This window comes from Propithecus coquereli, unplaced genomic scaffold, assembly GCF_000956105.1.
Source record: "Propithecus coquereli isolate 6110/MARCELLA unplaced genomic scaffold, Pcoq_1.0 Scaffold32, whole genome shotgun sequence".
NCBI lineage: Eukaryota > Metazoa > Chordata > Mammalia > Primates > Indriidae > Propithecus > Propithecus coquereli.
The window spans coordinates 4,810,977-4,836,321 of NW_012148841.1; the positions used below are offsets into that span (position 1 = coordinate 4,810,977).

Sequence of the window (25,345 nt, forward strand, 5' to 3'; positions counted from 1 at the left end):
CAATAATCCCAGTTAAACAGACTTTTGTTTTTCAATTTTAAAAGGAATGTGACCTCCCAGGCTAAGGATTAGAAATAAATTGCTTCTCTGCCTAATAGTAAAAGTAATATGAATGTTTCTCTAAGAAACATTTTCCCCTTTTTTTCTATTTCCCAGTATGAAACACAGAACATAAGAATCTAACAAATACCATGGCACATCACATGAATTGCCCACCTCAAAATATATTCTGCCATGAACAATATGATTAAGAGACATTTAAAGGGAAACAGTAGCAATCTTCAAAGACCATTGAAAACCTGAATTTATTAACCCTTCTCTGAACCTATTCATCACATGCTTAGATTCCACATGAAGCTTATCTAGTGCTCGAGTTCACAGATCATTTAGTTAGAGGGGACCTGAAATAGCACTGCATCTCATCACCCCCTCATTTTACAAATGATGAAACAATGATAGAGTTCAGGTTCCCTGATTCTTTGTCCAATATTCTTCCCACTCCACCCTAATGCTTTAGTAAGTAAGAGAAAAAATCCTAACTTTATAAAAACAATGTGCATTTCAAAGAATGTTTGTCATTTTTACTGTCAAAGTTTATTTTGGAAATTTACAATGATTTCTTTTAAAAATTGTTTTTTTTCATTTATAAGATAAAAGGATTTTGTTTTGCTAATGAAAATGTACAAACATAAGAGAAATGACATAGATTTCACAGAAAACATAGAGTGAATTCACTAGACTGAAATTCAGTACCCCTTGGCTATATATGTCCCTAGATAATTCATCACAATCTATTTTACATGTACACTATAGGTTGTTTTTTTTTTTTTTTTTTTTTACTGACAAAAACATAAAAGAATCAATAAATATAAAGGCTGGTACTTGCTGACCAACAAAACTAGGATCAAACCATAAACATAAAAGAAAAAGAAATACTTTGAACCAGGGTTTTGTTTTTCACTGTAACAAACTCCTTGGCAGTTTGCAAGCTTGTTATTTTAGTGTTAGTTCTCTATTTCTTGTTTTTTATTATGCAGGTGGCTGTTTTTGTCTTGGGACAAAGAAGTATATGTGACATGCATTTGAGCAGGAGAGAGCATGCTTCTGAAGGTATAATTGTGCTTTTTATTCTGAATTTACAATTATTAGACATGAGAAAATATGTCCAACAAGCAGGCACTCTGAAGTGAAATGTCCTCGGAGTCTGGAGTTCCCACATACTGCAGTGACTAAGAAAGGCTTTCAGGATGCAGGAAAGAGGAGGAGGATTAATGAGAAAATTAAGCTCCTTTGCACAACTGGAGATTTATGAATGGTTGGTGCTAACATCATCCCAATAATAAATAAATAATTGAAATATTACTTTCTCAAGAGCAGTCTAATGACATGACTCATTCTTCTTTTTGGATCAGAGTGAAATCAGTCAGGCGTTAGGCACTCTGCTGAAACAAGTTAATCACCTGGAGACTCACAATCAGTTATCATCAAACTCTCATTTGAGATACATGCCATTTGTCCCCAAGACTGAGGACATCGTATTATCTATCCATAATTTATTGCTTCTGAAGGCGTCACTGGCACACATTCCCCAGCATTTCTGAATGGAGCTATTAAAATAATTTAAAGAATGTTTGTTCTGATTATTAAAAAGTTCGTTTGAACTGGAAAAAGAAAAAGAAAAGAAAAATGTCTTATAATTTCCTGACCTAAGGAAATTAATTTCGTGACCCAAGGGTAACGTGTCTCCGACCCCAGGTTACAGATCACACTGCCTGTGCTGACAAAATTTGGGCATGTGAGCTTGCAAAGCGAGGCCAGATCAGGGACTGGTGAATCCACCAAAGAAAATGGGACCTTGCAGGCCATTTGGTAGCTGGGCAGTTGGCTGACTTCTTCGGAGACACCAGAGTTCCTTCTACTTTCCATTCAAACCTCAACAACCAGAATACTCAACTTTTGACCATATTTTATAAGAGACTATATTTTATAATTAAAAAGTCATGACTATTTACTTGCAAGCAATTTACGTGATCATTTTCAAGAAGTGAAAGATCAAGCTTTAAAAAAATATAAATTTCAGAATATCCTATTCTCTTTGTAAATGTGGAATATCTTTAGAAAACCAAGAAGGAAAAGTTCACTCCATAACACTGAGAATAATATTACCTTCAACTATGTCATGCCTTTTTTTTTTTTAAGGAGCTAACACCTGCTTTAAAAGTGAAAATGACAAACTCCATTTATAGCTCATTCTTTCTCATTACTTCTCACTGAGGAAGGTAAGAGAACTCTTCTTATTTCACCAGGGAATTTAAAAATTTGATCTCTTCTTCGTTAACAGGTACAATGACAAATGTTATTTGGGTTAAAAATAACCCATCTAAAATCCTACTACTGCACATGATATTCTGACCTCCTACTATGGTGAATTCCATTACATGCTGCTTGAAGATATATTTTCTTACTTGTTTCATATGTACTTGACATTTAATTCCATTGAGTGAGCTCTTGTTTTTGTCATCTAAAACAGAAGTTAAACAAGGCAGTAATAAGCCTCCAGCTTCACTCTTTATTTTATTAGTGGGACACCTCCTGGTTAATCTTTCTATTGTAGATGAAGTTTTTCCCCAGAGCAATTACATCATGGTAGGAAAAGAAGAGGAAGGAGGGGGATGAAGCTAGAAAGGAAAGTTAGAGGAGAGTTTCGTAATAAGAGAAAAAGTTATTAACAAAAGAGAGTGAGAGAGAGAGGAAAGAGGTAAAGAAATCAAGAGGGAGGAAGTAAGAGAAAAACCTAGAGAAAGATGCACATAAGATCAGAATATTGAACTATTATACTCCCCAAATCAAATTATAATTACACAACTTGAAAACACACTGATATGTAAGAGGTTCTGGCAAGGATAGGACATCAGACAAAATATTTACTTTGCCTGATTTTTTCATCTTTTCTGAATCTCCTATAGTCACTTGCTCTTGAAAAAATGTAAGGTTCATGCTCCTCTCTTACCAGCATGGTCTTGCAGGCTTACTGCCCTGTGGGACATTGAGCAAAGTGGCGATGCTTTTATCCAATTTCTTTCTCAGTTATCTGTTCATCAGTCTTACTTGTTTCTGACTACCTAGACACTCCACTTACACTGTGGTTCTCACACTTGGCTACTAAATGGAGGCATCCTCTTTGTTTTTGTTATTTATGGGGTGTGAGGGAGGCCAAGAAACTAATGAAATACAAAGTGGTTTTACTGCTTGCTTAACTTCTTTTCTTTTATAGGATAAGCTATCATTAAGTAAAGCTCCAGCTAGAATAACTCACCCCTCATCCTAAAATCTCAGTATTTTTATATTCTTTGTTCAATTTTTTTTCTCAAAGGAAATGCATGTCAGTAAGCCAAATCACCAATCTTTTTGCTCCATTTCATATTAATTGTTCTAATAAATTAATATTTCCAAGAGAATGTCAGATGCAGCAGAGTCTAAGATCTCTATTTCCCTGGTCCTGTAATTTGACTGTTTAACACATATAGAAATGGAAATGTTCTAGTCTTTTCTTGATTCTAGCAAGCCTATGAAATGCCAACCTTGCTTTAGCTTCCTTAGCTGCAAACTGTGAGGCTTTCTGTATCATAACCCTATTGATGGAGGACTTCCATGTACCAGAGGAGCCGAGACAACTTCATTTGTATCTTTCTTCTTGATGTCTGATATCCCCATTGGCATCACAACTCGCTCATCTAAGATGTTCCTTCTGAGGAGCAACTCCTGTTCTTTCCTCATCTCTGCTATTACTATTGTTCTATCATTGTGCTGGAGGGGAAACATCTGTTGTCATCTAGTTGCCATTTATCGTTGTATTTTTTAATAGTTCATTTCCCACTAGCACATCAGAGCCTAGTGTATGACAGCTCCGGATGGCTTCTGTGATCTTCAGCAAACAAGCATTAAAGGGATAACTTAAGCAAAACAAAGGGTAAAGACAATTTTTTTAAAAACTTAATCCTTTTTAAGAAGCCATTTATGTTTTAGTTCCTTTAGCTCTTGTTCTCTTTTCAAGTTATGAATCAGAAATATCTCCTATTTCTTATTTTTTCTCATTGCTTTTCCTATTACTTTCTTATATTGTTGAAATTTTTTGAGGTAAATTTCTATGTAGATCTCAAGTTTTGCAAATGCACACATCTATGTAACCCCCCTCAAGATATATAACATAATCAGCACCCCAGAAAGGTGCTATGTGCCCCTTTTTCTAGTCAATTCTCCATTCCTGAGAAAATTACTGATCTAATTTATATTATTTTAGATAATTTTGCCTATTCCGGATTTCATGTAAGTGGAATGAATTCTTTTGGGTCTGGTTCCCTTCATACAACATATTTGAGATTCATCCATGTTGCAACTATGAAGAACTTGTTCCTTTCTATTGCTGGGTACTGTCCATTGTGAGAATGTATCACTGTTTATCCATCCTTCTGTTGATGAACACCTGAGATGGTTCCAGTTTTGGCTCTTAAGTATATTTCTCTTTTGAAAAACTCAAGATTTTTCTCCATTCATATGAAATATTGACAGTGTTAAAATAGTTTAATCCATAAAAAGGAACCATGGAAGTATAGTTGATGTATAAGCAGTAGCTGCTAAAAAAAAAAAAAAGTTAATGAGGTAAAACATAGTTGGGGTTCCTTACGTTCTTCTAAATTTAGTTATATGTTTTTCTTCCCATTTTGGGGGGAGGAGGTTGAAGGGTTGTTGCTGTATGACTAAGACACCACTGACTCCTCCATTAGTGGGACATTCATATTGGACATACTTGCCAATGGAGAATTGTTAGCGGCACTGATAAATCGGTGGTGTTCCATCTGCACTTTTTCCCATGCCCTTGAGTTCAATGGCACATTGGAATTGATGAGGTTAGTGTGTGTGGTCCAACATCATGGCAAAGTCAAAGTGGAGAAACCTCACTCTCATCATGCCTGAACTGCCACTATACTCACATAAAGGGGTGTTGTTCTTCCCTTTACTTGTAACTTTACTTCTCATCTCCTACTTAAACAAGGCAATAAGCAGCAGCTGGATGAGTGGGACAAAAAAGGACCACTTCCCTAGCAGAGCCCTAGAGAGATCTGGGGGAGGGGGCAAAATGTAGAAGGAATCTATGGTCTGCATCTCAGGGAGGCAGGACCAGAGTTGCACAATGACACACCAGTGGACAGCATCGCAAAGATGCCTATGGCTCAAGTCCAGGACCAGCAGAACATCTTCCATGCCCTCAAGCCAGGTTCAAAACGGAGCTACCACCCTGAAGGAGTGCTTAGGACAGGGACAAAGGCTGTCTGTGTGGACTAGTCACCAAGGACTAGATGAGATAATGGAGGACTCAGTGAATATCTGCAAGAACAGATTACTGGAGACCAGAGGTGCATCCTCACCCTACCCTTGCTTTTGTATTAATAAGCCCGCTGAAACTTAGCTACACGATAAGAAAAATAGAAGAGGGCAAGCCAGAGTTGACCAAAATTAAGTTTCCACTAACGTGGTAAAAGGGGAATAATAAAAAGAAATTAAGTTGGGTTACGAAGGAATAAAGATTTATTTTTCTGATACCCAAGTTTATGGACAGAATTCATAACTACTACACTCGCAAAAGCATAAACAATTTCCAGAAGGACTCACAAAAACTGTTACCCCAGTTGATGCTTCTGGAGAAAAAGAATAAAGTTCCAATGTGGGATGAAGGCTTATTTTTATTTTTCATAATTTTTGATTACTTGAACTTTTCACAAAGTAAATTTCTTAATTTTTAAATCAATTCAAATACTTAACTGAGTAGACAATGCATTCAATACTGAGTTGATGTGAAAAGTTTCTTGTTTCTATTCCAACAGCCATCAAACACTTGAATTGTAACTTAGCTGATACCTTCATTCATAATAACAGTAACACTGTTTTATGTTCCTTGTTTCTTATGTACAGTCATTTGTACATGAGATAACAATTCTGAATATGAAAGAATTACATGAAATAGAAAAGTTGATTTCATTGGTGAAGTTATTGGAAGCAAATAAGTCATGAGTGATTTCCCTTTTAAACTTATCTACCTCCCCAACATTGCAGAGATATAACTTTAGTTTCTTAATTTCTCCTCTTGCTTGTCCATAAAAATTACAAATTAAATAACGCATATGAAGCTTTTAGAACCCCGTGGGAGAAACATGCTCTATAAGTAACACATTTTTCTCTTGAGACAAATTATTTGGTGATGTCTTGAGCTGTGAGAATTTGGCCCAAAGCAGCACACCAGGTGCTTTGCTTCTGTCTGGTGGTATGTGGCAGTGGGTAGAGACAGAGTCAGCAGCAAGGATTCTCTCTTCCACATTGCCACAAAGCTGCACTGGGTTTCTGATTCTCCTCTAGGGTAAAGAGAGTCAAAGACAATATTATAAGGGATGGAACTCATGTGACAAAATGTGTACCAAGAAAGTAGAGACTTCGGGAGGGTAAAAACTGCCTATAAGTTTCCAAAACAAAGCAGAGCTTCATTACTTTACTGAAAATATTTCACTGGGATATCTGATTTTACTGGGTGTTGGTTTCTGGCTTTAGGAAGCTTATGTTTATTTCTAAGGGGTTCAAGGCATCTAATATCCTCTTTATTTCCTCCTCTATGATTCTGCTACAATGCTATTTTCATTAATATGTGTTCCATAGATTACATAATACATACATATTTAAATTGGTATTTGTTTATCACTCAAATGCAATGAAGGAAAACTTGGGAACTCAGTTAAATAAATTAGCTTATGACTATTTTAATATTAATGATTTTGTAAATCATATTTGGGCATAGAAGAGACACTAGTCCAATGTATAAATACATCACAGGAAAGAACTAACCTGTATTGAGCACCTACAATACACCAGGCATAGTGCCAGACCCTTTCATACTCATCAAACTTTGAAGTAATGCTTTAAGGACAGTATTTGCCTCACTTTTATGGCAAGGAAATGGAGCTCAGAGAAGTGAAGCAGTTTTTTGCTTTTCTCCAGGTACCCAGTTGGCAAGTGGCTTGCTCAAGAGTCAAACCAGACTGGCCTGATCTCAGAGCCTCCGCCACCTCTTGTTCAACAAAGTAACCTCTGAAGTAATGAAAGCTTCATAGGTTTCTTTTTCTTTTCTCTCTCTGTCTCCCTCTTTTTTAATCTTAAAGAGGCTAAGTGAAGGAGATTGTGGGCAGTAAGGGAGAAAGTAAAATTACACTGACATATATTTGATAGAAGACAGAAGTACTTGACTTTTTAAGGTAAAAAAGGTTTTTTTTTTTTTTAAAAAAAAAAAGTAGGAAAAACCATAGCTTAAGTAAAAGGGACACAAAATCCATAACTTTGGTCAAGAAAGCACATACCAGATCAGTCATGAAAATGGGTGAAGCAAAATCAATCACATTTTATTGATTTTAAAAACAACAGAATTTGAACCACATAAAAGTCACATTTTATATTTGTCAAGAAAGCTCACTGAAGGAAATGAATTAGCTTGACAGAAATGAACTTGCCTTGAAAGAAACAAATCATCTGATAACATCTATATTAATGGAATATAAAAATGCCAAATGTCAGGAGAAGTAGAGAATTTTTCCTGGGTAAAAGTAGTGCTTAGAAAGGTTTTTATTTGCCTTTTCTTAATAAAGATTTCCAATTTATTTTAGGAAATGTATACTTAGGGAATATTCATAAAGAAGTAGAGTTCTGTTGATAAATTCTTTCTTTAAATGGCATATAATTTATGAAACTTTATGACTAGACTTTCTGTCTAGCCTGATATTATCTTTTTCTATATTTATAGTATAGATCTATATTTCCTTCTAGAAAAGATATAAAAGTTCCTTGCCTAATATTAAAGCCCCAACACTTTCTCCCATCTATATGTTATCTTCGACTCTCAGGTCAAGGGCCACTTTCTCCAAGAAACTCCCATTAGGGTTGTCTCTCCCTTTTGGAATTCCTCCAGTACGTGTTATTTGTTCCCCTCTAATCACATGTGAGGATGTCTATCCTGGATTACAAGCTTTTAAAAAAATGTATTTTTAGTGTCTCCTCTACTAAACTATGAGCTACTTGTGAGAATCATATCTCTTTTTAATTTACTACATAAATAAAAATAATTACTGCTAAATATCTGTTAAAACAGTGAAAATAAACAGAACAGGAATGAATATCATACACTGACATTCAAGGATGAAACAGTTATTCTCCTTTTTAGTCTTGAGTACTGCTGTGATTTCAGTTGTAACTTGAAAATTTACATTAGAGTGTCTAATTTATCTTGAACTCTTCACTGTCCATAAAAAGGTTTAGTATCACAGAAAATCCAAATTCAGATATTGTTCCAAATTATGCAGACTATAGTTCTGGGTCATCAGACTTACTCCTTCAAAGTCAGCAAAAATGTAACAAATTGCCAACAAATTCAATATCCATATATGTATTCAACAAGATTTTAATGAGTTATGGTTCATTATTTATTTGTCCTCGAAAATCCCATGCACTTAGCCTTTGAAGGAGAGACTGGAATATAAATAATGAGGTGACCCAATAACTTAGCAATTATTTGGAAGTATAACTCAAATCAATTGTCATTTCAGATAAACCATTTCCCTTCTATCATTTGACATAAATGGAATTATTAGACACATGATAGCATAATGTTTTCTATGTAAAGATCTTGTAAAACTGAAAAAAGAATCCAGCCACACCCATGGCTTTGAGGAGCACCTAGATTCAGTTCTTAAAGAAGTCAAGTAATAGGTATCATGTGTAGTCTACATTAAGCCCAGTTCCACAGTTTAACAATCCTCACTGATACCTTAGCACTAAAGAGCAATTCAATTTTAAGTAACTGCTCCTTAAGGGAGCAGTCAGCATCATTCTTTGCATTAAACAAACCGCAGTGAGGCATATTCCTGTAACTTACCATATATTTGGATTTAATTCCAGTTGGTGATAGGAGTCAAAGTCATCTCGTAGGATGATGCTGTCACTATGTATTTCAGCTAAAAGAAAAAGAAAGCATTTAGGAAGGAATTATATACTACAACGGTAAATTTAGCTAAACAAAAGTGTCAACATGCTACATTTATGAAGAGTCACAGTATTTTAAATTAAAACTGAATTTTAAATGAGCAGTTCGTTATATTTATTTTGTCCCTAAACTACTAAGGGACAAGAGCAAAGGCTCTGCTGTGTCGATATCTAGAAGTCCAAAAACCAGAGCCCCTGAAGAGAGGCCTACCAAACTGTCACCGGGCAGGAGAGGCAGGAAGGCCCAGGTCGGCACCAAGCTACAAGTAGAGGCCACACAGGACTTGTCCCTCACATTTCAGCACATACTCATCCATGGCTTCCAACAGACCACCCAGACAGATTCGGTGTCTAACTCACTTTAAAGCATGGACGTGTACAGAACATTCTGGCTATTTATTGTTAGCTAAAGTTGCCGTAATTTACTGATCCATTTTTTCTTCTCTTTCCTCCCATCACTCTTGCCCTGGATTGCTTTCTCTCATTCCCTGTATTCATTCATTTTTTATTTAATGCGTTTTAAATTGTTAACTTTTTTTCTCTCAGAAGCGCATAGGAGAAATTATATGAGTAACTAAAATTGCCAAATAAAGTCAATTTAGAAGTCAGGAGGAATGCCAGGGAACATTACATGGTTTTAAATATATTATCGATACACTTGAGATTATATGAAATACCTATTTTTAAGCACTAAAAGAACTTTGGGCATGTCAAAAGAAAAGAATATTTTCATAAACTGTATAGGACATATTTCCACTGAATAGAGGGTAAACAAGTAAAAATAATTTCATGGCAGCTACAATCTGTGTGTGATCATTTTTAAGGTTGTGTGAGAAACAATAATTGTTTCTACTCAAGTTGTAAAAATTAATTTAGTACTTTATAAACAACCCTTTCATCCGATTCCTATGGTTTTCTTAGGAAGTTTGTTTTAGTTAATATAAATTCTTTGGACCTTTACAATTTTGTTTGAACTAGCTAACTGATGCCTTTTGGAAAAATTAAAATCATATTATCTGATTAACAACCAAAAAAAAAGCCAGAATGTTTTTTTAAAGGTGGTATTTCATGTTTTTTGGGCTCACTCAAATATATTATAATTCTCTGAACTCACTGGGTAATTAAAATCACTTCCAAATACGAGGAAGCATACTTTCACATTCTCTTTGGTGACATCCTCACCTATGGCAGTCCTTGCCCCCTTTATACCAGGTATGCCAGCAGGCAAGCACATAGTGAACCATGGAAACCAGTGAATCAGCATGTATTGAGGGGACTGGATGCTCAGGCTCGAAGCCTTAGGCATGAGAACAGGGAGAATATGAATACGCACTGGAGAGAACACTGTGAGGTATTCTGTGCATGGGAGTGGTTTAATGATTCCTCTGAGCGATTAGATGCAGTGCCTGCAAGCCTACAGGGTACAGCTCTCTCCGTTCCCCAGTCTGGCTGAGACTTGGCTGGGCCACCGCGGGTCACCAGCCTGTCTTGGCTGCCAGAAGGCATGCTTCTAAGCACTTACATTCATCTGCCAAATAAGAGGAGCCCCAAGCTGTAGCATTACATAAAAGTAAAGCTTCTCAAGGCAGAGTTTCCAAAGAGAAAAATAAATTAATTGGGTTTATAGGTTGAAAGGAAAAGCCCAAGAGACAAATAGCTGACCTATCTGGAAGTCCCACAGTGAGAGACATGTGAAAAGACTGCAACCAGCTAGGATGATTTCTTTTCAATCTCATTAAATAGTATAATGTAGAAAACTGCTTTTAAAATAGGTCTTCACTGACACAAATGAGAAACTTAACCCTTAGAGATCACTTGTTTTAGAGACTTTTTTTTTAACAAAGGCAATGGGTAAGCCTCACTGGTTATTTCTTCGTGTATTTATTTATTTCCAAAGACAATTGTATCATTTACTATACACTTTATAAATACAAATTCATTTAATCCTCATATCAACCCTATGAGGTAGGTACTACTATTAATGCTATTTTACAAATGAGGAAACTGAGGCAGAGAGAGGTTAAGTAACTTGCTCAGTGTCATATATCCAGCAAGTGGTGAAGGTGAGATAAACCCAGGCAGTTTGGCTCCAGCATCTGTATTCTTAACCACTACGCAACCCTGCCTCAAGAACTGTGGACCACTAAGTACCTGACACTATGAAAAAAACATGGTGCCATTTTAAAAAGCGGATTTAAACAGTCTAATTCCAAGTTTTAAAGAGATACCCAAATTGTTTCTCTTTTTACAACTGAGTACTAATTTGAGCAGAAAATTCAAATCTGCAGTGATCTCAATTCTTCCACATTCATAGCTCCTTATCCAGTGCCGCTATGCCCTAGTATTTATGATAGGTAGGAGCTCTGGGGAAAATTCAGCATTAGAACACGAAAGGTCACACTCAACAGGATCCCAGGGATGAGGGTCCCAACAGGTACAAAAGTCCCTGCACAGGCCCCTAGCTGGGCAGCATGATCACTTCTTCAGGAGGTTCTGTGTTCAAGCATAATCTGTACCTTAGTCTAATTTCAGTGAATGATCAACAAATCAGAGAGGAGAGAGACTTTTCTTACCTCTATCACATCTGCTCACATAGCCAGAAGAGTAAAACAGGAGATCAAGTACTAAGGTTAATGATATCAGAGTCTTAAACACTTACCTAGATGTGGGTGCGTAGTGGCCTCTGTTGGAGCTGAACCAAGAGAGGAAAGGGGAAAGATGATTGATTAGTAACAAAAGCAAAGTCCAGTAATAAACAATCACAAATATAGTTACAAAACTTACGTCACACTAAACAAATAAAATGGCTAGAGACTTTTTAGTTTTTCTAGGAGTAAGAAAAAAATGCTAATAAACATCCTAAAATATGATAGCCAATTCTGTTTATTAAAAGTAATGGATTTCTCCTACAATGAAGAGTAGAACCACTTACACATGGGACAGTTATTTACTATACAGGTTTAGTCAGATATCCCTTGAAGCACATAATATAAATGTGATGAGACAGTTAATGGATAGGCCAAAACCCTTTCTGAGCACCCATTACATGCCAGGAACTGTGCCTGGCATTAGGGAAATAGACAAGAAGCATGGTCCATGCCCTCGAGGAGCTGGTGTGGAAAATTACAATATGGGGTAAGTGTTATGTGATGTTCAGAGGGTGCTGGGGTGAGCTGGGGACAAAGGAGTGATGCTAACTCCAGGCAGACTAGAGGTGTCCAGAGAAGTTTCCAGGGAAGATTATTTCTCTGCTGAATTTTGAAAGAATAGTAGAAGGAAAACAGGTGGAGGTGGGGGAGGGGAGAGAGGCTTCTTTCTGGAGTAAAAGTGGAATGGCACAGAGAAATAAGAGAGAATGGCCTTTTGGGAGAAGCATAACAACTTCAGCATGACTGGATGAACGTTTAAGAGGAAATAGTAGAAAGAGTGAAGTTGAATATATAAGGAGGAGATCATGAAATTGAACGCTAAGGCATTTGGACTTTACCATAAAAGCATGATGATCTCCTGAACATGTATGAGCAAAGGAATGGCATGTTCAAATAAGCATTTTTTTAAAAGGGCACTCTGGAAGAGTATGGAGATAAAGGACACTGCCCAATAAGACTTTGGTTAGGTTTTTTCACCCAAAGCATTTTTAAATCTATGAAGAAGTATCAACTCAATATCTAAAAATCAGAATTCAATACATAGATATTTTTAAGGCTTTTATATCTTTCAAAGAAGAATTTCAGCTAGATATGGAAAAAAATTAGTTCTCTCACAACAGGCAGTGCTTCAGCTATGTTGGATTAAAAATCTAGACTTAGCATTTTAAAAAAAGAGACTGATATTTGTCATTATTTCATATCAACATATTACACATATTAAAATAGTTGTGCACAGTTTTTTGAAGCTGACTCTATGGAACATGTGATGGATACAGTGTGAAAATCTTTTAGTATGTGCACACAAATGCTCTGAATCATCATCAGTTTAAGGAACTCTTAAAAAAAACAGAAGACAACAAATTTAATAATTTTATACTTTGTGCCAATGCTTATTGGTTAAGTCATAGAAGAGTTTTACAAAGATTCAATGAACTGTTAATTCTAATTAAAGATTTTCTTAACACAAAAGAAATACTTGCCAATTATCTAATAATCAATGACAAAAACCTGCTATAATGATGCATGTTCTCACATCAATATCACAATGCATATGAACAAGCTAAATTTTAAGCATCAAGGAAAGCAAAAGTTTATTTGCAAACTAGCTGGAAAAGTAAGAAAATTTATGTTGAAATTAAAACTTCCAAAATACAAATCAATAATGATTTTATACATTTTCCTAACATGACTCAATTTCCAGAAGATTTTAACTGTGATTCCCAACATTTTATAAATTGTCTGCAAAAAGAAACTACAAGAACAATTTGAAGAATATCTTGTTGATGTTCATATAATAATTTTAGAGTTGCTTTTCAATTTGTGCAGTATCTGTGAATTCCATGTTAATATTACCAGGTTGAAACAAGAATAATACTTGGACAGATATAGTTTGAAACTGGTATGTTTTTGAATCAAAGTAAATCAGTTCTTCTAAATGAAATGGACAAATTTTGTCAAGGAGGACAGAGAATTAAGAGGAATGAACAAAGCCTACAAGAAATACTGCATTATGTAAAACGGCCAAATATAAGAACCATAGGAATCCCTGAGGGTGAAAAAGAAAATGCACGAGGGCTGGAGAATCTATTTGAGGGAATAGTTCAGGAAAACTTCCTTGGTCTTGCTAGAGGTTTAGACATCCAGGTACAAGAAGCTCAAGGAACACGAGGGAGATTCATCCCAAAGAGGCAATCACCAAGAAACGTGTCATCAGACTGGCCAAAGTCAACAGGAAGGAGGAATTCCTGCAAACCATGAGGCGAAAACATCAAGTAACTTACAAGAGAAAACCCATCAGGCTAACTACAGACTTCTCAACTGAGACTTCACAAGCCAAAGGGATTGGGGTCCCATCACCAGTCTTCTTAAACAGAACAACTGGCAGCTTAGAATTTTCTACACTGCAAAACTAAGTTTCATATATGAAGGAGAAATAAAGACATTTCCAGAGAAGCAAACACTGAGGTAATTTCTCAAGACCAGACCTGCCCTGCAAGAAATACTCAGAGCTGCATTATACATGATCAGCATAATAGAACACCAGTGTAAATCCACCCAAAATCAAAAGCTCAGAGCTCACATAAAACAATAGCACAAGAGGTGAAACAAAGCAATAAGGTACTACCCAACAGGGTAAACAGAATGGCATCCCACGTATCAATTCTATCAATCAATGTAAACAGTTTAAATGTTCCACTCAAGAGACATGGGCTGGCTGAATGGATGAAAAAATGTAACCCAAGTACCTGCTGCCTCCAGGAAACACATCTTGCCCAAAAGGAAAACAGTATGGAGATTCCTCAAAGAACTAAAAGTAGACCTACCATTTGATCCAGCAATCCCACTACTGGGTATTTGCCCAAAGGAAAAGAAATCATTTTATCAAAAAGACACATGCGCTCGAATATTTATTGCAGCACAATTCACAATTGCAAAGATGTGGAATCAACCCAAGTGCCCATCAATTCATGAGTGGATTAACAAAATGTGGTATATAGAATACTACCCAGCCATGAAGGATGAATTAAGGCTTTTTGCAACAGTTTGAATGGAACTGGAGACCATTATCTTAAGTAAAGTACCTAAATAATGGAAAAACAAACACCACATGTACTCATTATTAAATGGGAACTAACCAATGAACACACATGTGCACAGAGGGAAGTAAAACTCAGTGGAAATCAAGCAGGGGGAAGCGGGGAGAAGGGAATTGGTGAAAGCCTACCTAATAGGTACAATGAACACATCTGGGTGATGGGCACACTTATAACTCTGACTCAAGCATAAGAAAAGCAATCCATGTAACCTAAAACATTTGTACCCCCGTAATATTTTGAAATAATAAAAAAAAGTAAAAGCAAGCTAACAGAATGTAGCAATTATGATAGAATCTAACGAAAGCCACCATCTTTTTTCAAAAGCCTGTTTCCAGCAAAAGTTTAAGAATAAAAGCATTTGCATCCCCTTAATATTTTCATATAAAAAAATTAAAAAGAAATAATGAGAGCATGGCATACTTTGACTTGAGTTTAGTTAAAAAAGCCAAACTCATTTAAAGCTAGCAATACAAATTGGTAGCAATTTTTACTAGGAAAATATTGATAAATATTGAAATATCAATATTGAAAATATTGATAAATGAAAATTTACTTAATTTAATTAGTAAAATCTCTCCTGAGAGCAGTTAAGAAAAAAATGGAAACTTAAAAATTTCAAGCATAATGCTATCTCTTAATATTATACAGATAAATAAATGTTCTTATGAGTGTCTAAATTGTTCATAAACGTGTAATCATTTCTTTTTCTAGACTCCTTTTAATGTTCATGGCAGTGTATCTTAAAAATTATTTGTCCTCAAAATTCTCTCTCCAGTGGGACCTACCCAGATTATTTGTTTTGGCAGAATACAAAGATTTAGAGCAGTAATGAAATGCTTTAGTGACATTCTAAGTCTTTCCTTAGCTGGGCGTTTTCCCAGATGCTGGAGTAGTATTAAGTAACCTGAAGATTAAGTATATGTTTTACTAAGATTTCATAGATTATGCAAAGACGACAAGAATGGATTTTTAAAATTAATAAGCTAATATGTTGAGAATAAAAGAAACCTGAAACAGTGTTTTTAGAAGGTACTTTAAAATTTGTTTGAAAAAATATATTGCTTGTAGAACTTCCTTTCTATTCAGCTGCGCTATTCTTGAAATGATTTATTAATCACCATCAATTAGCATGAAACAGAAACTAGAACTGCCTTGAATGAATACAAGAACTTTGTACTAATGCAGATTTGATAAAGACAATTATGGAAAAAAATAGTGGAGGTGAATGATTATTATATGAAATAGTCATGAGAAGACCCAATTCATATCAAGACAAGCAATTCACATCACAAGGACTGAGTGCGCCTAACATGACAATTAAGTAAATTCAGTACCAAAATTTTCAAAGGAATAACATGCTCCTTGGGCTCTTTAAACAAGGTTACTATTTATTTGTTTAAAATCAAAGTAGAAAAAGTGCATACTGGCACATTTTTGAGTAAATGATGAAAAGAACTTAGCTCATATATGTTAACACATCTGTGTGTTGGTGATGGTTCTAGCATCACAAAGTAGGAGGTCTTTTCCTAAAAAAAAGTTTATTTTGTGGGAGAGGATGGAAATTTTTCTTTAAAAGCCCACTATTTTCCACTCAGTGTGAATTAACCTGACCTTCCTTGAGGTATAAGAACCACTTATTGCTCCCTTCCCAAACTTTTAAGCACAACTAATGTACTGCTTGTCATTACATAGTTACTTTGTGAATATAACCTTTCATTTACCAAATATATTTTATACATTATCTCCAATTATTTAGAGCATCTCACAGATTATAATGAGTAATTTATCCTTATGACACTGCCATTAGTCAAGAGAGCACTAGCTGAGCTCTGCAGATAGACATGGAAGTTAGAACATCTCTGTAAACTGAAATAGGAAGCAAACACCTCCAATTCCATATTGGCTTCTATGATTTCATTTGTATTTTGGTGCTCAGAGTCATACTTTTCTTAATCACATTTTAATAGCTTAAACTATTGAGCTTTTTAAAATAAATATTATAAACATGGATCATTATATGGTAAATCAATATTAAATGGGAGCCTAAATCCTCCCCATCATCAATTTAATTTTTCCAGGAGACAAATTACATGCTAAGAATAAAGAAAAGCTTCATTTTTTAAAAAGCATTTCTGTGTTTATGCTCTTTCAAACGTTGAGTCCACCAGAATCTCATAGATCACAGCAGCCTGGAATAGGCATATTAGAAAGAATGAGGTCGTGTTTAATTCCCCCAAAGGTCATTCTCTTGACAAATATATTTTTTCTTTCGACTGACTTATTTTGTAAAGAACCTTTTAAGTAATCATGTGACTCCAAAATATAGTAGTACTAATACATTTCAGTGAACTTGTTGAACAAATTACTCAGTGCAAAGGATAGAGATTTCGATATGCAGGGCAGAAAAAGGAAAGGGTGCCTAAAAATGAATTGAGGGGATAGTAAATGAGCTTTGTGTTAATATTATTGATTGCTTTAAACAAAAAAAGGCTTTAAGTCCATATATATATATCGCTATCATCATATATATAGTGATAGTCAATTCTTACAAATACAAGTATTATGTTCCAGGAACTGTATCTCCTGAATCATTTTGGAATTCAAAGGCCCTAGGTAGTTTTGCCTCAGGTATCTCTTTGCCTAATTTGAAATTCAAATGTATTAAACTTCCAAAGCTAAATATGACAAATTAGACATGGTCTGTGAAGTTAGCATTTAATGAGCTATGAACCTAGACTTTCATCTCCCCAGGAATAATTTCTTTATTACTTTTTGTATTTTATTGCAATAAAGCACCATTTGACCTTCAAGTATGATAATTAAGCTTCCAAAAATGTTATAAATTTGGAGTGAAAATAGTTCTCCCTGTGTTCAGGAATATACTTATGATCAGTATAAAAAATTACTTAATATTTAAGCACAGCTAAATTATACACTGAACCAGCAATATTAAGAATTATTTTTCTCTTTCCTCTCTCTCATTTTCCACCTCTATTTGTGTCTCATAACAACTTATCTTCTTTCATATTTTAAAATACATGGAAAAGGAGCAAAGTGAAAGTGTATCTTTATAACCTATGATTGGGGGACCGAGACCTCTTTCAGATTTATTCTACTATGTGCTGTCAATCATGGGACATTAAACACCAGAACTTATGACTCATCATCTTATCATGCCCATGCCCTCACCTTTTCTGGGGAGATATTCATACATTTTCCAAAACTTTGCCTACGATATGAATAAAAGTGAAAAATCAGAATACAAAACAATACCACGTGAATTGGTGAATTCCTAGAACTTTGAGAACTTAAAGAGATGAAGTTCATAAATGAAGCAAATGAGAGGAAGTACAGCTACAAACTGACATGAAACCTGAACACACATGGCTTCTAAATAACAGAGGTCAGAAGGAAAATCATTAGGATCAAAAGAAAGAGGAGGAGGAAGAGGAGAAGGAGGAGGAAGAAGAAGAAACCTTTTGCCCAAATTGCTAGAGATTTACCAATGTCTGTTCTCCCCTTCTTTATTTTAACTGAACTTGTAGCTACCAGTTTGAAGTCTATTTCTCAGCTGCCCCTGAAGCTTCCTGTGACAAAGGAATTAAGTCCTGCCCATGTGAGGTGAACAGAGGTGACCTGGATCTCATTCAGGGCTGTGTCATGCCTAAAGGAATGGGCATGCTTCCCTGGCCCATCCCCTCCCTGCTGCTAGGAGATGGTGAGTGCTGGAGCAGCCCGCTCGGCCTGAGGTAGGGAAGCTCTGTGCTGTGCACAGCAGAGACACCTACCAGCCCTGGACCACCCACCCCCACACTGGTTTATGACTAAGAAATAAACTTCTAGCCATTTAAGCCACCCATAGTTTGAGGTACTTTGCTTAGTACCTCAAGTACCTAGAAGCTTAGTCAATACTCTAACTAAATGAGTTAATTTCCCGTGGGTGGGGAAAAGGTCTCTTCTGGAGAAAGGGAGCCTATCTTTATTTCAGTTGCAACCTTAAAAGCCAGAGTAGAAATCAGAGCTGATCAGATAGTGAGTTCCTATGAGACTCTATCTTGTCTATCTCTGTACCCCCAAGGCCAGATACAATGTCTGGCACTAAGTAGCTACAAAAATATTAGCTGAATGGATATTGATAACGTCAAGGCATTATTGCTAAAACCATTGTTGTTATTGATAGAAAATTCTAACCATCTCCTCTGTTCTCTCCCTTCCTAGTCACTTGTACATATGTCATCTTCCTTTTGCCTTCTTTCATATTTCTTTTCACTTTCCTTTACATACCTAAGGATGAATCATACAATTTTTCTTGCTCTAAAATAGATTTAAGGCAGTTTACAAAAAAGGCAGACAACTTAACAAGACAATAAAGTGGTGAAATCAAAGACGATGACAAATGAGAGTAGAAAATACATCCCATGTTGAGAGTACAAGACGCATACCCCCAGGTCTTCGGTTTGTTTCACACGCCATAAAAGTTACAGAAATTAAAGCGTTTGTAACAGATATTTCAGGTACAAAGACTTGATAGAAGTTTCTCCTGTGGGTTCTTATAAAGAGGACACTGAGCAATGTAGAGAACACCATCTCAAATAACATCCATCCAGCTGTGTGTTTCGATGGCTACTCCTAATAAAGCCCGTCAATGAAGGAGGAGGGCATGATGCCTAAACACGGATGGAAAAACATTTCTGGGAGTGTGGGAGGTGCAGATTGGCTGGCAATTAAAGAAATAATAGTAATGAGACAATTGTGGAAAGGTATACGTGCTTTATAGGATCCATTCATTTCCTTAACTAATGTTTGAGTGCCTGCTAAGTGTCAGGCACTATGACAGGTTCTGGGAACACAAAACAATCCAGTTTCTGCTGGATCAAGGAGCCCAAAGTGCAGTAGAAATCAATGTGTTACAATGCAATTCGGTGAACTAAATTCAGTTAGCAAGTATAAGGTGGAAGAGTGATAAAAAATAAAGATGATGGAGGAGGACAGGCTTGAGCTGGATCTTTAAGGATGAGCGTAATTTCATCATTTAGACAGAGGAGGAAGTAATGAGGAGGGTATTCCAGGGAGACGAATTGGCATATACCAGCTACAGTGATGGGAATCAGGATGGCATGTTTGATGAAGGAAGTGTTTATTACAGCTGAAATAGAGAGGATGGTGTTAGGTGAAGGTGGGGAGTTTGGAGAGAGCCTAAATGTAGAGATGAGGTTGGAGAGAGAGGTGAGGACAGATCAGGGAGGGCCTTGAAAACCAAGCTAACCTGGGGGCAAATGTGGGGGGACAGTTACAAGGTTTGAGTCTGGGAGTAATAAAACCAGGTTTGTGTCTAGGAGCATTTTGATAGAAGTGTGGAAGACCTGAACCAAAAAATCTTGCAGTAGGCCTGGAAAGAAAAGAGTTGGTTTAAGAGATACTAGGAAGATTGAGTAAACTGGTCTTAGACACACTGGGTACAGGTACAGATGACAGAAAGGAATAACCAAAGAAATATGTTACCTAGGTCTCTGTTTAATGACTGGGTTGATTATGAAGTCACTGACCAGAACTGCAATAAAGTAGTACAGATATTGGGGAAAGTTCAGTTTAGAATATGTTGAGTTCAAGGTACCTAAATGAAATCCAAATGTAGCATCCAGTAACAGTAATGATAGTTAGTGTTTATAGAGTGCTTATGTGCAAGCCTCCATGCTACATGCTTCATTATGGCATTTAATCCTCACAACTCCATTATATTCCTTCTGGGCATAGACTATTGTGCCAGGCTCTCAGGAATGGTATGAGATGGCCCAAAAGGTCAGCACCATCATTTTCCCTATTTTATAGATGAGGGAATTGGGACTCAGATTACATAGCTACAGAGCGTCAGGGCAGAAATTCAAACCCAGGGGTACGTAGCTCAAAACTTCATGCTTTCAACCACTCTGCCTTATTGACTCTCTGAGTAAGCACCACGAACATGGGGAGTTAAGGAGATGAAAATCATAGGTGTGAGTCAGATCACCAGGGACAGTGTAAAAATACAAAAAGAAGCCCAAGGACAAAACCACTGACAACCCCAGAATGTACAATGTGGGAAGAAGAGGAGCTCATTAAGGAAACTGAGAAAGGTCAGGGAAGTCACGCAGGGTGAGGACCAGAGCCCTTTAGATTGGTTGGCACCCTGGTAGATAATTGGTGACCTCGAGGATGGTGGTGGTTGGCAGTAGAGGCCCGACTGCAGGCTCAGGAGGGAAGCCCTGGAGCACACACTGCTCTTTAGAAAGCTGGAGCATGAGGGATTGACATGGTCAGAGGGGTCACAGTCAAAGTCAAAGTAGTAGTGGCTTCGGCAGGTTTAAGCACTGAGGAGGAGGTGGCCACTGAAAAGGAAGATGTTGAAAACTATGAGAAAGTGAGAGCAAAATTGTTGGAACAAGGCCTCAGAGGAGACGGGAGGAATGCCATTCCACTGAGTTTACGTTTTTCTGTAAATCTCTTTTTTCTATTCCGGGTTTATACTGCTATATCTACATAATACGCTCTTTAAGAACAGGATGTGAGACTGCCATATACTGCTACACACCTCCCATGGGTCTGGCGCAATGTTTTATATATGCCCACTGGGACACAGCACAATATGTGTTTGTCAATATTAATGGCTTCCAACTCTTACAAACTCAATTGTGAAAATCTCTATTAATTATTATATGAAAAAACTGAATTTTCATAGATTAAAAATATGTGAATATATTTCACACATTAAAAATAAGGTTGGATTAGTAAGTTGGATGAAATAATGTTTCACAAGCCAAAATAAAGTTGTGAGTTATGTATGTTTATGACAGCTTTGCTCCCCTTCCCCAAGTAATTATATAGGTCCAAGTGCTTTGTCCTTCAAAATATGGAGGAATCGAGCAGATTGTATAGCAGCATGAGTAGAAAGAGTACCCGTATGGGCATCCAAAAGAACTCAATGTAAAATTCTTCTCAGGCATAAATCTTGGTGTTTTGACTTTGGACTAGATAAAACCGTCAGGTGGGAATGTATATAGCCCTCAGAACTGAAAAGAAGGCTGTTTAAATCTATGTTCAATCACCTTGGAATAAACAGCACCAGTCCAAAACACCATTCTTTAGGAAATTAAAAGAGTAATCAGACTCATCCAGAGCCAGTAGCAAGAAATTTTACACTATGGCCATGTGAGTCAGCTCTTTGTCATTCCTCTTAATCTGTCTGTCTTCAGGACCACTTAGGGACACTTTTTGTCTGCCATAGCCCCAGGAGGGCTTTAGTTCCTTCCTTTGTTGGGTAGTTTTCAAGACCTTGAAGGAAGACTGGGAGTTCCCTGATGGTTTTCCCTGAGCCTCTTAATTCAGTTCTCTTTGTTTATAAATTACAAAGCCTGAGGATGTCATGGACAGGAGTTGTAACAGCTAAACTGAAATTGAAGCTACAAAATAGCCATGGGGAACACAGATGTCTCTGACCAGCAAATGTTTAACACTGGGCAAATGCAAGTGAAGCACATAATTATTTCTTTTTCTTTTCAACAAATTAAGGTAGATATGGTATCCAATTTTGACTATTAAGGGTATTCGAAATACATTTAGTAATATAAGCTATTGGATAATCAAGGATAGCCAAGAGAAGAATTTGTTATGTCTGATCTACAATTTGTACAATATTTGGGTACAAAAGTTACCCTTAAAGTGTTGAAAAACAACTAAGGAGGTTAAACACCCCATTCACTTTATGGCCTTGCTTATTAAACTTTCCTCTGCACCCCCCTCCATCTCAGACTTTAAGAAAACTTTCACCAATCCTTAATACAAATGATTTAAAAATTTCAGAGTTTGGGGTCTGAATGAAGTATATGCATTGCCTACCGCCGTGACCCAGTGGCCCTCAGAGAACATATCCACCCTTTCCATCACTCACTGTTCTGAGGGTGATGAACAGCAGAAAAATGGCTGCGCCTGGCAGAAAGCAGCCAAGGTTTTCTGCACCAGCTGTAAGCCTGACCTCTTTCCTCCTGACATAAAACATTTGCCTTTGGTCATAGCCACTTCCATCAACCCAGCAACAGAGAATTCCAGGGTGGTTTATAAATGGCATGCACCCTTTGGGGGCACTACAGGGCATGACTGCGGTCGGGCCAGGCCGCTAAGCCTGCCATCTGGCCTTGCTAAATAATCGATGTGTGTGTTTGAAGAAGGGATGCCAAGAAGCCCACAGGCCAGTGTGTATGCACACACACTATTATTCTCCCTGCCCGTCCTCGCCGTGATTTGTGCACACTGCTGAACCTGCAGCCGCCACACTGACATGCTCACATCACTTTCACCTTAATCGTGTGGATTTATGAGGGCTCCAAAGAGAGTGCATTCTCTCCTGGTCTTTCAGGGAATTTAGGCAGTAGTGATGATCTTGTTTATTGAGGTTCTGGCTCCCGAGGATTTTTAATGTTTAACTTTTTTATTTAAGAATCTACTGGGTATAATGGAATCAACATAGGGCTGTGAGTCCCGATATTTGGATTCTAGGCCTGCAACTTGTTGAGCAGTGTGTATTGCATCAGATTAACTTTCTTGGCTTCTTTGCTAATCCACAGATAAGGAACCCACAGATCCATGATCATAGCATAAATTCATATATTATTCCTTATCCTCAGTCTATATATTCCACACTCATATTAATATTTTCAATAGTAATTTCCCTGGGAATCAGAGAAATATATATTAAGTCTATAGCTCTCTTTAAATTGTTCAACAATAATTTCTGCAAAAAACTGACTTCTAGTTCCTTTCAAATTTTTAGTCTATCCTGAAATTGCCTCTGTTCTTTGCTTTGATCATCTCTAACAGTAGTACTTCACCAAACACTATCATGCTTAACTTTAAAATCACTTAGTGATATTTTGGACAATGTCCCAGATAGTCACTTAGCTAACTCCTTTACCAGACTCTCGGTCTCTGCTCTGATGTCACCTTCTCAGTGAGGTCTACCTGACTTACCTGCCACCCCATTTAAACTTGCCATCTGCCTCTTCCCCCCTCCACCCAATTGTGTGCTCTTACCCTGTGGTTTTTTTTTTTTTTTCCTACAACACAACACTTGCCACCTGCCACCCTCTAAGGTGATACCACATTTACTCATTTATTATGTCTCACATTTTTTGCCTGTCTTCTCTCCACTGGAATGTGGGCTCCATGACAGTAGGGATCTTTGCTCTGTTCGTTGACATAACCCAAGACCTAGCCTAGAACAGAACCTGGCCCGTGATAGGCACTCAGTAATCCCTGTGGAGTACTAAATGTTGAATAATTTCAGCTCTTTATTCCTCACTGCTAGTGAATGAACCTAAGCATCTTCCACTTCAAGACAATTGAGAATACACAGCCTAGCACTGCTTCCCAACTCCTGGCCCTGGAATAGAGATGAAAAAACTCTGGCTCCTTGTCTGCCTTGCGACATGTCAGCAGAACTCAGCTGGAGAGAAGTTTACACTTGCTTAGAACCTCAGAATTCAAGGGAGAGATGTAAAAATCCCTAAACCTGGTCTGTGTTCCAAGAGCATTAAGGGGACTCACTAGAGTTCAAATGGAAATGTATGAACAGTTTTCAGGTTTTTTAATATGATGGTACATACATTTTGCAACGTATGTGAGGACACAGCATTCCGCCACTTGGAAGCTGAAAGCAGCCCTCACCAGACAACCCAATCTGCCAGCACCTTGATCTTGAACTTCCCAGCCTCCAAGACAGTGAGAAAATAAATTTCTGTTCTTTATAAATTACTCAGTCTGTGGTAATCTGTTACAGCAGCACAAATAAGGGACTCCATTTCTCCATGCTTTCAAAGCCCTTGTAAAGTCTAAAATCCAAAAGTAAATCACTGCCCACTGGCATTCTCTCCTCGGCTTCAATTAAGAGAAAAGTAGCCTCTGACATCCAGGAGCTGGCCTGGCAATCGCAGCTGGGCCTTGGTGTTGTCCTGTGGAACATAAACAATATCATAGAACACCAACCTCGACAAGGCTACTCTGTGACGGCAATAGATCAGGCTAAAAACACATCTATTTCTTAACTGTGTCTGAACACAGATACAACTTTAACACTGTCCAAGCCACAGACGTTCCCCTCTCCTGGCAAGTAGGAGTGACTGCTGCTTCTTTACCAATTACAGCTTTAGCCTCGCTCTCGTCTGTCCTTCCTACAGATGGATTTGAGATACCTAAGCATAGAACTGCCTGATTACATCCAATCTGGAGCACAGCCCTACTTCCTTAAACCTGAGCTCAAATTACCAAGTATAGCCCAAATCTTATAATTCTTTGTGTTACATCCTCTTATTGAGATGCCCATGGCTTTTCCCGGTGTGCCTTCTCCTACGTTGGAACAGGCACCAAACCCAACCTGTTCAACTGTAAGTGTGTTCCCAGTGGTATCTGGCTGCAAGGCACTGGAAGCCTATGGGGGGAGAGGGAGAGGGAGAGGGGGAGAGAGGGAGAGAGGGAGAGAGGGAGAGAGGGAGAGAG

At 37.3% G+C, this 25,345-nt stretch overlaps 1 protein-coding gene across 1 annotated transcript in view; it reads right to left on the reverse strand.

Annotated features, from left to right (window-relative positions):
* RELN (reelin) overlaps positions 1 to 25,345 on the reverse strand; it is a 462,655-nt gene that overhangs the window by 242,773 nt on the left and 194,537 nt on the right. The window contains exons 5-6 of the mRNA XM_012650296.1: positions 11,735 to 11,767; positions 8,969 to 9,047 (exon numbers count right to left, since the gene is read on the reverse strand). Coding sequence (XP_012505750.1) covers positions 8,969 to 9,047; positions 11,735 to 11,767 — 112 coding nt within the window. The remainder of the gene's footprint in view (positions 1 to 8,968; positions 9,048 to 11,734; positions 11,768 to 25,345) is intronic.